Here is a 13,345-nt window from a genome sequence, read left to right as displayed (position 1 = left end):
CTTCTGCACTGCAGGGACTCGATGATATAAAATGTGTTCTTGTTTCATCCTTCATACTGTGAACCACAAATATAAAATCTTATTCCTCTCAGCATTCTGTGTGCTGAGCTGCTTCTAGGTTTGTTATGATTGGTTACATATTGGTGCTTTTATTTTTTTTAATGTTTTTGTTGGGTTTTCACACCTTGGGCGGGATTCTCCCAACAAGTCTAAGTTCCAACGCTGGACTAAAAACCAGAGTGTTTTACTCCGGTGTTGGCGCCCGTTCCCAGATCCCTATTCTCCGCCCTCCGAGGGGCTAGCAGGGGCATCGTGCGATTTACAGGGGCGGGGCCTCGGCGTGTTATCAGAGAAACGGCGCCCCGTAAAAGACGCGGCGCCTTGGGTCCCGCGCATGCGTAGCTGGGCTGGCGCCAACTAGCGCATGCGCAGTGGCACCGGTGCCAACCGACGCATGCGCGGTAACCTCGCGGAGCGCTCCCTCACCAACATGGCGCCGGGGTTCTGGGGCCGGCCGCGCAAGGAAGTAGGCCCAGGGGGGGGCGAGAGGCCGGCCCACCGATCGGTGAGCCCCGATCGCGGGCCATAGCCCATCAGAGGCCCCCCACCGGGAACGGAGACCCCTCCCCCCACTCCCCCTCCCCACAGGCCGTGCCCCAAGCCTTCGCGATGAGTACCCGCCAGCAGCGCCCAGGTGTGGACAGCGGCGGCGGGACTAGACCGTTTACGCGCGGCCGCTCAGCCCATCCGGGCCGGAGAATCGCCACCCGCCGTTTGCAGCGATTCTCCGAGAGGCCCGGCGCGCTTCGTGCGCCGCTGGTTTCAGGGGGGTGGGAGAATCGCTTGCGGGTGTCGGGGCGGCGTGGCGCAACGCAATTCACGCGGCGCCCCGGCGATTCTCCTGCCCGGCGGGGGATGGGGAGAATCCCGCCCCTGATATTTGACAATTCATTTTATTTTACACATTTCTAGTTCAAACATGAAGTTACAGGTGTTGTACAGATGTAGTATTCTACAGAAAGTAATTAGAGTGAGGTTCTATTTTATACAAGAAAAAAAATCAAAAGAGATACATGTCAGAAGAAAACAAAGAAATTTAGCAGTAATAATAAAGAGAAAAAAAAAGAAAATCAAACAAGTTCACCCGATTGCAACAGACTAGATCCGCTGTACATGTATACAGTTGCCTATTCATCTCTCTTTGGTAGCTGTGGACCTTATTTGGCCAGTCAGCCTTTTTAGGCTTGACCCCTAGTTTGCCATTGTTGTCCCTGATCTGATCTATTTCCCTCGTGGCTATCTGCTTTCTTAGCCCTGTTCGCACAGGGTCCCCCGTGTCTGACAGAGCTGTGTACTGCCTTCCAAATGGAGGGCAGGTTAAAGCCATTTGTAGCTTTTTCCTCTCCGCCAGATGTTCTATGCTCAGGGCCTCGGAGTATCGTCAGTCCACCTCCAATATGGAGTCAACCAGTTGTTGCCTGAGCTTTCCAATCTACTCTTTCTTCCCTATCTCTACTTTATAAGCAACTATCTCACCTCTGACAATGGCCTTCAGCGCCTCCCAGAACGTGGAGGATGAGACCTCCCCATTCTGGTTGTTGGTAATGTACCTGTCTATGGCCTGTAATATATTCTCGCAAAATGTTTTCTTGGCAAGGAGAGCCGTGGGGGCATTGGTTACGGCTTGTCTCCAACCTTATATCCATGTAATGTGGAGCGTGGTCGGAGATTACAATCGCAGAGTATTCCACTCCTATTATCCCTGGAAGCACCAATTTCCCCACTGCAAAGAATTTGATGCGAGAGTATACACGGTGGACTTGGGAGAAGAAGGAAAACTCCTTCTCCCCTGGGTGTATGAACCTCCATGGGTCCACTGACCCCATCTACTCCATAAATCCGTTCAGTTCTTTTGCCATACTTGATGTTTTTCCCGATTTGGGGTTTGATCTGTCCGTCCGTGGGTCCTGTGCACAGTTAAAGTACACCCCTCACCTCCCCTGCCCCCTATCTCATGATTAGTGGGTGGGTATTTATGTCGGGGATTTCCGCCATGGTCTTTTTTGTAAACTCCATGTTATCCCAGTTGGGAGAATGCACATTAACCTGGGCCACTGGTGCCCCTTCCAGGACACCGCTGACCATGACATACTGTCCCCCTGGATCTGTAACTGTCCTCATTGTGGTACATGCTGTACCCTTAATAAGTAGTATCGCTCCCCCTCTAGCTCCTGCCCGTAGCAAGAATGGTAGGTCTGTCCCACCCTGCCCTTCCTTGCCCGCAGTCGGTCCTTCTCCCTCAGGTGCATCTCTTGGAGGAAGACTATGTCAGTTTTCATACTTTTCAGGTGGACGAAGACTCTGGATCTTTTCACTGGGGCGTTCAGTCCCCTGACGTTCCAGGTGACTATTCTGATGGGGGACTTCTGCCCCCTCCCCTCCTGCGGGATCAACCATACTTACCTTGTGGATGCACCCCTGCACTCCAGCGTTTCCCCTTGCTAGGGGACCATCCAAGATAGATGTGGTCATCGTACTCATTACACAGCCAGGCACCTGCGCTCCAGGGTTTCCCTTTGTCCAGAGGCCACCCAACATGGTTGCCAACTATGTGTACGCCATGTGCATGAGTCCCTGCACTCCGAGGTTTCCCTGTGTTTGGGGACCCTCCAAAGTGGCTGATTGCAGTGCCATTTTGATGCACGTCACCACATGTGGCCTGTTGCAGCTAGTCTAGAGCCCTTCCCCCCTCTTGTCCCTTTGATTCCCTAATGATTCTGTCCCACCCCACCCCCTTCCCCCTCCTCTCCCCTCCCCTCACCCTCCCGCCGATCATGAGAAAATGCTCCCTGCCCTAGAATGTGACCCATGGTTTGTCCGGGTACAGCATAATCTTTATCAGGTTTGAATTTGAGTTTGATCATGAAGAGGATTTTTATTTTATGTGGTCTGGTGATTGTAACCTGAACATGGATGGGAAACATCATGGGCGCAGATGGGAGGGAGCCAGAATTCAGAATTTTAAAATCCTGAGCGGCAAAACAAATTTGTGGCTTGATAATGTCCGGTGACTGCCATCTCAACAGCTAGACAGAGCCTTGAGTATCTGGCATCAAGGATTGAAAGTACTGGAGTGTTGATAAACCAGCTGAGCCAAGAAGGATAAACAGAGAGAAATGCAGTGGTGATGGAAGAATTGGGGCGTGGGGGAGTTAAGCCAGGTATAAAAAAATGCCCCATTTAGATTCCCTTTCTTCACTGGTTTCGGTTCTTCTCTTATTTTTGCTTGCAATCAGTAGCACACCTGCTCTGATTTTTTTTTTTGTTTATTATGCCCTTTCTCCATTCCCCTTGCTCTTGTAAGGCTAGCTGTTCTTTCATTCAATCTCTCCCGTCTTTCACATAATCACAGACATTCCTTTGTCCTTGTCCCATCTGCCCCTTGCGCAAAATCCTATTTTATTTCTTAACTTTTCCTCAGTTCTGGTGAACTGTCACAGACCTGAAACATTCGATCGAACATTATGGTCCTGCCCGCTAGCAGGATTTATCGGTGCCGCCAAAGTCAATGGACCTTTGGCTGGCTCGTTGCACCTGCTGCGGTGGGACCTACTACACCAGGGCTGGGAAATCCCAGTCGTTAACTCTGCTTTTCTCTCTCCACAGATGCTGCTTAACCTGCTGGTATTTCCGTCAATTTCTGTTTTAATTTCAGATTTCCAGCATCCGCACTATTCTGATTTTCAATAAGAAAGTTCCATCCAAACAGTGAGTCAACATCTTCCCATCACACGTGGACAAACGGGTCCTGAGGTGTCACTTACTCAAAGACAAACACGTTCTTTCCTTGTGGACTGGGTTTGTACCTACGATGAGGCTTTGGACTGGATTCTCCTTCGGGTAGCTGAAGGGAGAAATAAAAGAGCAGAGAACAGGGAGTAATTATCTGTTTCGACAAAGTGAATAAAAACCATCAATCAATTACATTTACTGAAACCCAACTTGCCAAGAAGTCAACAGGCAAAGACATCAAGACCTGGTGAACACCACTTCACTCCCCATGGCTTTATAATTGTTTTCATTTCTTAATGATTGAGGCCTCTTTGTAACCTCATGATATATGCCTTGCCTGTCAAATTACATGGAGTAACACACTCCGTAAAGACACTAATATCTGTGTTTCCCACTGTAGCATAACAGTATGCACCACGCTGTTCACACTGTAACCCAATAATATGTCACTCACTACAAGTCATAAAATGTCAAACTTGGGTGACCTTATATAATATGCGGCCTGCAATGTCATCAGATTTGTCTTTGTCCATCGTCATATTTCTGTATTTTTCTGTATTTGTGTGGTGAACGTATTGTACTAACCATTCACCACTGTATTACACTGTATCATGCTGTTGCCCATATGGGCTCCACCTATGGACCATTGTACGATATTACACCGAATGTATCATGTCGGTGCCCTTGTGGGCTCCGCCCCTGGCCCCGCCCCCTTGAAGGGAGGCAGAAAGAGCAGCTGCCCTGTAGGCGGCCCTCACTAGCAGAGCAGTCGCAGACAGGCACTGTTCTAGTCGATTAAAGCCACTGTTCACTTCAACTCTCTGTCTCGCGTGAATTGATGGTCGCATCAATCTGTTGATTTATTAATGTGCTATTTCTGTTGCTGCATTATTATACATTCAAATGGCCTTTGATAAGGTGAAGCCATGCCAGAGGTAATAGCAAAACAGACGATACTAAGCTGGGGAGAAATAGCTAACACCGAATAAAAATGTGTCAGATTGCGAGAAGGTAATGAAAACCTTGCAGACTGAACAGTTAAGTGGCAAAATGGACTCCAACATAGATTATTGTGAACAGATGCATTTTGGGAGGAAAATAGTAACTTCACATACACCTTTGAACTTGAAATATATCAGTATTTGGAGGGATCCCTAGCAGTCTTTTAATATATTTGTAGGTTCCTCAGAAAGCAAAATTTGACACTATGATTAAACATTGAGTTATTGTACACTACAGGATACCCACTCTTGCTTAAACACAGATACACCTCTCGTCGCTCATCGTAATGCATTCATTTACTCAATATTGTTGACAGAAGTAGCTTTATTGTTGCACAGATATATTCCACCCTCTATGTACTTTATAGACATCTGATATGCTAAGACTTAATGCTTTTTGAAAAAGAAAACATTTATATTCTGCTAGACACTGATCATTTGTTTTCATTACTACAGGATATTAACATATCCTTGTGTATTGCTGTACATCTATTGTAACCTACTGATCCTTTTTTAATAGGTTATTTATGAGCTATTTCAGGCAATAGCAAAGCCCACTCAGTTCTTCTTACTGGACCCTAGGATTTTGCAGGTTCTCATGACACCAGAAAATGTAAGCTCTGGTGTCAACCAGTGTCACAAATAGTGCCTGCCCAATTTGTACTGTCTGGTCGATCCTATACCAGATTGTCCTTTTGATGTTCCTGGCACAGGTTACCCAAACCTTCCCTGATACTTGCAATATACTAAGGTTGACATTGATGTTTTAGGGGTTTTTACCACATCGTATAGCAGACGTCCTATCACATCCTGAGTTGTTCAAGGAGAAGGAGCCAGTCCTGCTGTGGTGGCCTCAAAGATTTAAAAAATCAATTATTTTGCAAATGTGTTTCCTCATTGCTGACTATTTTAATTCAGAAGACACAAAAATTTCAAATGAGCTACTTCTTACAGTGGGAAAAACAGACAAACAAAATAGTAATTTAAAAGGAAAGCGTCCTTAAAGGAACAAGACAAACTTGAAGAATATAAGAAATTATAGAATTGGAAAAAATGGCCATTTGCCTTCTTCAGACCACAAACAATTTTTCTATCCTATCATGGACTCTACCTCACTTATTTAGCCTCTTTAGATAAACTTCAGCATAAATACTCCCAACATTACTGAACTGACACTCCAGACTAATCAATATATCTTTCTACATCTCTCTGTAATTCAACACTATCCTCCACTGACTCCTTTTTCTCCATCCAGCCTAAGTAGCACGTTGTATCTTGATGATCTCAGTCTTGAGCTTTTAATCTTGTTCCTAACTAGTAATTTAACAAAATATGTTAAATGTCAGGCAATACTTGGGGCTCGAATTGAGATAGGATTGCAGAAGAATGGAAATACTTGGAAAGTTTAAAAAAACATTCTTCTCTCGCTTGGTACTGGCCTCAGTGGTGTATAGAGATGTTTGTGGTATATGAGAAGATGGTCTTTCTAAATTCATAGCACACAACACACCAACACCATTCAGTCACTTTCCAACCTCCTTTTGAACTAGGCAGAAGTTCAGTTCCGTTTCTGCTGAATTGTAGGATTTGTTAAATTTTGACAAACTAATGGCTTTAGTTAAATTCCATGTATTGGGAGTAACATTGAAATTTATTTTGTTCCAGATGAATCGGCATATAGTCAGTCTCCATGGGCATATTGCTGATAAGCTAAAGCAAGGTAGTGGTGGATAGGTTACTCACTGATCAAGAGCACACTGTGATACACACAGCAACAGACTTTACCTGAGCCCCACGTGCTGTCTTCTTTTCATGACTATCAGTGGAGCGTACTTTAGGGCTGTAGGACAGTGACTCGCAAAGGTCTGTGAGAGATGTTTTAAAAGGCACATTAACAAGAATGTATTTAGACTCCAAGAAACTATTTTGCTCCATACAAGCATTTGTTTCATTACCCTAATAATGATTGTGTAGTCTTAGTATCATATAGTCTTCGTACAATTGTATCGTCTTATACCCATTTTAATGGACTCTTAGAGAATAATTTACATACTTAGATGAATTGAAATGGGGAAAACATTTGGAGAAGTACAATTAGCTGTTCAGTAAAATGTGATCAACAATCAATTCCTTAGCTCATCTTACTGATCCTGGAGATTTATAATACTGACCTTCAATTCTAGAGCTTAATGTTACTGACTCTCTCTCCTAAATTCACTCAATTCTCGAGTCTGAAGTCACTGAGCCTTCAGTTAATAGAGGCATGAAAACACTTCAAGCCCCTCAAGTCTGCAGCACCATTCCAATAAGAACATGACTGATTTTCTGTCTCATTCCTGTGCCTATCTTCATGTATCGTGATCTTCTTCATGTCCAAAGACTCAGTATTGAATAAACTCAACAATTCAGCATCCGTAGCTCTTTGGGGTTGAAAATTCCAGATATGCGCAGAGGTCTGACTGAAGTAGTTCCTTCACATTTCAGTCCCAAATGGCTGACCCCTTATTTTAAGACTTTGCCCCACAGGTTTCCCAGCTAGTGGATACATTTTATCAGCATCTAGACTGTCAAACCTCTTCGAATTTCAGTTAGTTAACTGTTATAACCCGCACAAAACCAATGGGTTGGGAATAATCACTTTCCCCTGTGAGTCTCGCCAATTACCAACCCCCCCACTAAGGGGCTGGAAGGCCTTAGATCATTCATGGTTCAGTTTAGTATAAAGTCAGTCAAGGATGGAACTGACAAGGCAGACCCGGCAGGGTCTGATGTATATTATAAATACCTTTGCATTGCAATAAACCAAAATTTATTTTCTACCAACTCGCTTCAGAGTCATTTGTGGTCTCCAAAATTAACCCTTTATTTGTCTCAACTCAAGCGAATATCAGCCCATTCTACTCAATCTTGTCTCCCACGGCAACTCTTGTATCCAAGGGTTCAACTCACAAGTGGACCATTATTGCATCCTCTCTAAGGCAAGTATATCTTTCCGTAGCAAAGGAGACCAAAACTGGAATCAGCATTTTAGGTGTGTGGTTTCACCAAAACCAAATATAACTGTGGCAAGACTTTCTTGCCCTGATACTCCAAACCGCTCGCAGCAGTCCTGAAGTCTGATCTCACTAAACCCTCAATTCTGGTGCCTGAACTTGCTAACCCCTTCAGCTTCAAGAATAAAGTGGTTTCAAATGTTGTAATTTCATCAAGGCTGGAGATGGTGCAGAATATTCGGCAGATACCTGAGTAGAATTAAGGTGTGGAAGTGGCTAATAATTGATTGGATTTTATGGTTGTATCTGCCTCACAATGGTTGACTAAAGTGCTCATAAGGAAGCACTTCAGCTAAAAGAAGATTATTTTGTCTTAATGAAAAAGGAAGAGGCTTTACCAGCTTATGAATGATTGCTCCTTTACTTTCTGATCTTCCAGAATTCCTTAGATTCTAGAACAGACCCCGGGGATTGGAAAGTGATAAACATAACCCTGCTATTTAAGAAATGGGGTGCAAGAAAACAGGGAACTGTAAGCCAGACATCCAGAAGTAGGAAAAAATATAGAATCTATTTATGGGATAACAGGGCACTTAGAAAATGATAAATGATTAGGCAGATTCAACATAGATTTATGAAAGGGAAATCATGCTTCACAAATCTGTGAAGAGCTTCTTGAGATTGTAACTAGTAGTGTAGTTAAGAGGAAACTAGTGGATGGCGTGTATTTAGATTTTCAAAAAGCATTCAACAAAATGCCACACAAGGAACTATTACAAAAAAATCATGGGATTAGGGAGTAATATATTAACATGGACTGGGGATTTGTGACGGGTGAAAAAAAGTGGGTTTGATTAAACTGGCAATTTTTGAGTTGGTAGGCTGTAATTTGTGTTGTCTAGGATCAATGATTGGGCCTCAGCTATTTATAATCCAAGGGAATTTTGCACCCTTTGGATGCGTGTTTTGCGACAGCGAAGGTGGTCCACTATTGACTGGCAGTGGGATTTTCCAGTCCCATCGTCCTCAACGGAGTTTCACACCCTCCACCGCCAGGGAACCACATTAATGATTTAAATACAGGGACTGAATGTAATATATCCAAGTTGCTGATGATATAAGGACAAATGGGAGAGTAAACTATGAGGAGAATGTAGTGTCTACTAAATGATAAAGGCAGGTGGAGTGGGCAAGAATATGACAGCCGAAAAATGATACATCACATAAAGCATGACTTTGGTGGGAAAAATAATTAAAAACAAAATATTTTTAAAATGGTGACAGACTGGAAAATGTTGTTATTCATTTATTCGGGACCTTTATACCCGAGTCACAGAAAGTTACCATTTCAGTTGAGCAATCAAGTATGAAAGTAAATGTTACGCTAGCCTTTGTTAGGACTGGAGTACAAGAATAAAGCGATCTTACTGCAATTCTACAGGGCCTTGGTGAAACTACACCTGGGATACTGTGTACAGTTTTGGTCTTCTAATCTAAGGAAGGATATACTTGCCTTGGAGAAAGTGCAAAGAAGGTTCATCAGACTGGTTCGGGGTTGAGAGGATGGCCTTATGAGAAGCCTTTAAGTAGACTAGGCCTATATTCCCTTTGGTTTAGAAGAATGGGAAACAATCCAACTGAGACAAATAAAATTCTTAAGGGGCTAAATTGAAAGCATGGTTGCTGGGAGGATGTTTCCTCTGGTTGCGGAGTCCAGAACTAGGAGTCACAGTCTCAAAATTTGGCATCAGTCATTTAGACTGAGATGAGGAAACATTTTTTTCAAAGGCTTGCGAATCTTTGGAATTTTCTATCCCAGAGAGCTGTGGTTATCCAGTTGTTCAGTACTTTCAAGACAGAGGTTGATACATTTTGGGGCACTAATGGAATTAGAGGAAACATGTGCGAAGGTGGAGTTCAGGTAGAAGGTCAGTCATGATCTTAATGATTGGTGGAACAGACTCAAAGGGCCAGATAGGCTACTCCTGCCTCTATTCCTAATGCTCCTAGACATTGTATGTTATGTGGTAAATTTTCACTGCAATATTGAAAAGGGTTTCCCCTTTTCTGTTACAATTAATCCTAAAATTATATATTTGTGCTACCTGTTAACTATCAGCTATCCACAGTGAGGTCACTAGTTGAAATTACTTTGAGAATGTTAGAATACATATAGTCTACTCACAATCAGAATCACTATCATCATCATTCCATCTAGCCTCTGTTGAGTCAAAGTCAACATCCTCATAACTCGCCACTTCCAAAGTTCTGTTCAAGTCATCTGCCTCTTCATCACTGAAGTACCCTTTAATGGCTCTGGGAGAATAAGGGTCCTTTTTGGCCTTAAGCAAAACAAGGAACATCTCTTAACTGTACAGAGAGGCACAGAGGTGGTGTGACATTAGGATTTGAGGATTGGAATGTGAAGAAATTTGTCCTGAAATAATATGTTTGTTTCCTCACTTGAACCACAGACAGTCTGCCATTTTGGTTCAAGTAGAATTGAAATTGAGCCAGGAAATTGTTGGTGATACAGCCTATCACCAATTTAGCTTCAATTCAATAATCTTGAAATTAGCTGCTTCTGTCAGTCAGAACACCAGGTTAATTATTCCATAATCTCTGTTCATGTCGATTAGCTTTGTTAACCGTCCTTAATTTGAAACTGCTCCTGCAGTATTCTGTTCATATTTTCAAAATGGAAGTCAATTGTACCCCATCAACTGAGGTTGAATGTTCCCACTTATCAGACAATTGGCATGGTGACGCAGCCTTAGTTTAGGGATTTTTTAATATGATTTCCTGCAATCCTCCAGATTCCAATGCTCAAAACATTAAAGAGAGCAAATATCTTGATTGTCACCTTCATTCTATTATATGTGAATGATGTGTGTCACTGCAGTTTACATGAGGTCTCTGTTCTGTTTGTCTTCTACATATTGGGCATGTCAATGTAATCATAACATCAGTGGCTGTCACAAATGATAAAGTCTGATTCTAAGTGCTGGGAGAACTGTACAGTCTACATTGATGAGCCAGTCAGTGTTCATACTCTAGTTACACTCGCTTATGCACACTGCATTTTGATGAGAACGATACAACAGATATTTTAATATGCCAGACACTGAAGGGGAAATTTCAACTTTTTAGACCAGTTCAGAGCATGAGGACTCAGGAATTTGGGGGGATCGAGGAGTTTAGAGTTTTAACTCCATAGCTTGCGTTTGATATCACTGACAGTTTCCCCGGCCAGAAGTCAGCCTGATTGAAAGGCTAGGCTTCCAGTTGGGCAGGGTACATTGGAAAAGAGATGTGGTTGGTTCAAGCCCCAACCCAGTGCATTGAGGGACATGGGAGGGAGGGTGTCTGAATCATTTTACTGTTGAGAGAATGGAGGGGTTTGACCCCTGATCCTTGATTTGTCATGAATGTGATTTTATGGGGAGGGGTGGAAGTGGTTGCTAACGCTGTGACAGGGGCGGGGACTTGGGGAGGGAAAAAGGAAGCACTCCTGCTTCTCCCGGCCTATGAGGAATTTTCCCTGAAGTTGTCCTCACTGGGTTTCTTGAAGCTTGGGAAACCCAAGTGGTCACAGTTTACCCTACACGGTTGGTTAAATCTGAGGGTTAAAGCTTCATTAACGTATTATAAAATATCATCCACTGGAAGTGATATGCCCACCCATCGCCCAGGCTCAAACTCTGTAATTTACTTGTTGCAGCCAGATTACTGACATACGTCACACATCTATTTTGTGGCCATTTAACCCCCCACATGCACCTAATCCAACCCCTACATGGAGGTACATGGATCATGGACCCTCAGAGGCCTATTATTCATCCCCTCACTGTTCATTTGCCATTTATAAATGCCATTAAAGTAATAAATACCTGCTGTCACATTCATGACTGATGACTAACTGTTTAGCCAGCATAATACTATTCAAAGAGATCCAGTCAAATTAAGTGAAGGACCAAGTAAAAAGGAAGATTAAACTCCAATAAATGTTGAATGAATACACATTAGAAGGTGAAACTTGAGAACGTAAAATGATAAGTCGCTTTTAAGTTGGGACTGTCCACTAGGTTAAGTCTCACCTCAGTGGACATGGAAAGTATCTCTCATGCCATACCGTGCTCACACTCCTTCCTCTCTCACATCATGCTCACACTTACTCCTCCACCATACAGTGTTCACTACTGTGCTTGCGACACATTATTTTCTCACTCGAATTTATGTTCCATCATGCTCACACTTGCACTAAAGTGGACTGATATCTGCTGTCTCTTGATCCACATCTATGCCCTGTGATTGTTCTCTTTCACAAATTGTGCCTAAATGCTCACACTGTCCCCCCTTATACCTTTTCTGCAGAGACCAGGACACTTTACCACCCCAAGACATTTACATTTGGTTTGAACATTTGGGTGAAAAGTGCACAATCACAATCAAACTGCGACAGGGGGCGCGGTGGGGTGGTGGTGGGGTTGTTGGTGGTCCGCGGGGGGTGGGGGGGGGGGGGGGGGGGCGGGGGGAGCACTGCTACAACTGCAATGAGTAAACATCTTGATAACTATGTCACCTGACAACCAATCAGTCCCCTGGACCCCCCAGTGCTGCCGCAGAGAGAGGCACAGAATATTCTCTCAGGCGTTATTTTGTAAAAGGATCCAAAACACATGGAGGTGTCTTCAAAGATTTGTGCCCATTTCCTTTTTCATTTCAAGAGCAGGGTGTTGCTGCTGTCAGTGAGACACTCAACATTATTTCAAGCTGTGGTCTTGGTAAAACCAGAAAGAGGCTCGTAATACAATGATTAATCTCATGTTGACTTACACTCTCAAAATCGTAGCTTCCTTTAGTTGCCATGTTGCTCACTCTCTAAGCACTTATCTCAGCTTATTACTGTTATCCTTCTCCTCTCTTAGACAAAGTTCGGCGACAGCATGTCCTAAAATACAAAAATGTATTAAATTAAATCAATAATTAAAATACTCAGAACACAACAACTTGCATTTGTTTGAAGACTTTAACAGAGTAAGATGCTCCAAAGCGTTACACAGGAGCATTATCAAACGAATTTTGGTACCAAGCTACATAAGGAGATATTAGGCCAGGTTATCAAATGTTTGGTCAAAGGAAATAGGTTTAAAGGAGTGTCTTTAAGGAGGGGAGAGAATGCGCAGCAAAGTGATGGAAGGGGTCGACAGCAGTGCTATCAAGCAGCACTTACTCAGCAATAACCTACTCACTGGCAGTTTGGGTTTCGCTGGGATCACTCAGCTCCTAATCTCATTACAGCCTTGGTCTAAACATGGACAAAAGAGCTGAACTCAAGAGGTGAGGTCAGGGTGACTGCCCTCGATATCAAGGCCACATTTGACCAAGCGTGACTCAACGAGCCCCAGCAAAACTGGAGACAATGGGAATCAGAGGGAGACTCTCCATTGGTTGGAATCATACCAAGAAGAAAGGAAGATGGTTGTGGTTGTCAATCACCTTAGTTCCAGGACATCACTGCAGGAGTTGCTTGGGGAAGTGCCCTTGTTCCAACAGTAA

The 13,345-nt window shown here is 43.5% G+C and overlaps 1 protein-coding gene and 1 long non-coding RNA gene across 3 annotated transcripts in view; one reads left to right on the top strand and one right to left on the bottom strand.

Moving 5' to 3' along the window:
• LOC140398430 (uncharacterized) overlaps positions 1-13,345 on the top strand; it is a 202,117-nt gene that overhangs the window by 98,582 nt on the left and 90,190 nt on the right. The window lies entirely within an intron of this gene.
• LOC140398427 (anion exchange protein 2-like) overlaps positions 1-13,345 on the bottom strand; it is a 131,745-nt gene that overhangs the window by 104,818 nt on the left and 13,582 nt on the right. Inside the window, exons 2-5 of one of the 2 annotated variants that reach the window (XM_072487103.1) lie at positions 12,623-12,737; positions 9,972-10,128; positions 6,579-6,658; positions 3,825-3,904 (exon numbers count right to left, since the gene is read on the bottom strand). In XM_072487103.1, coding sequence (XP_072343204.1) covers positions 3,825-3,904; positions 6,579-6,658; positions 9,972-10,128; positions 12,623-12,655 — 350 coding nt within the window. In that variant the 5' untranslated portion in view covers positions 12,656-12,737. The remainder of the gene's footprint in view (positions 1-3,824; positions 3,905-6,578; positions 6,659-9,971; positions 10,129-12,622; positions 12,738-13,345) is intronic. The other variant, XM_072487104.1, reaches the window with a different exon arrangement.

Source organism: Scyliorhinus torazame, chromosome 21 (genome assembly GCF_047496885.1).
Source record: "Scyliorhinus torazame isolate Kashiwa2021f chromosome 21, sScyTor2.1, whole genome shotgun sequence".
In the NCBI taxonomy this organism is placed as follows: domain Eukaryota; kingdom Metazoa; phylum Chordata; class Chondrichthyes; order Carcharhiniformes; family Scyliorhinidae; genus Scyliorhinus; species Scyliorhinus torazame.
The sequence above is the reverse complement of the archived record's forward strand: the minus strand, read 5'-3'. Positions and strand labels throughout refer to the sequence as shown.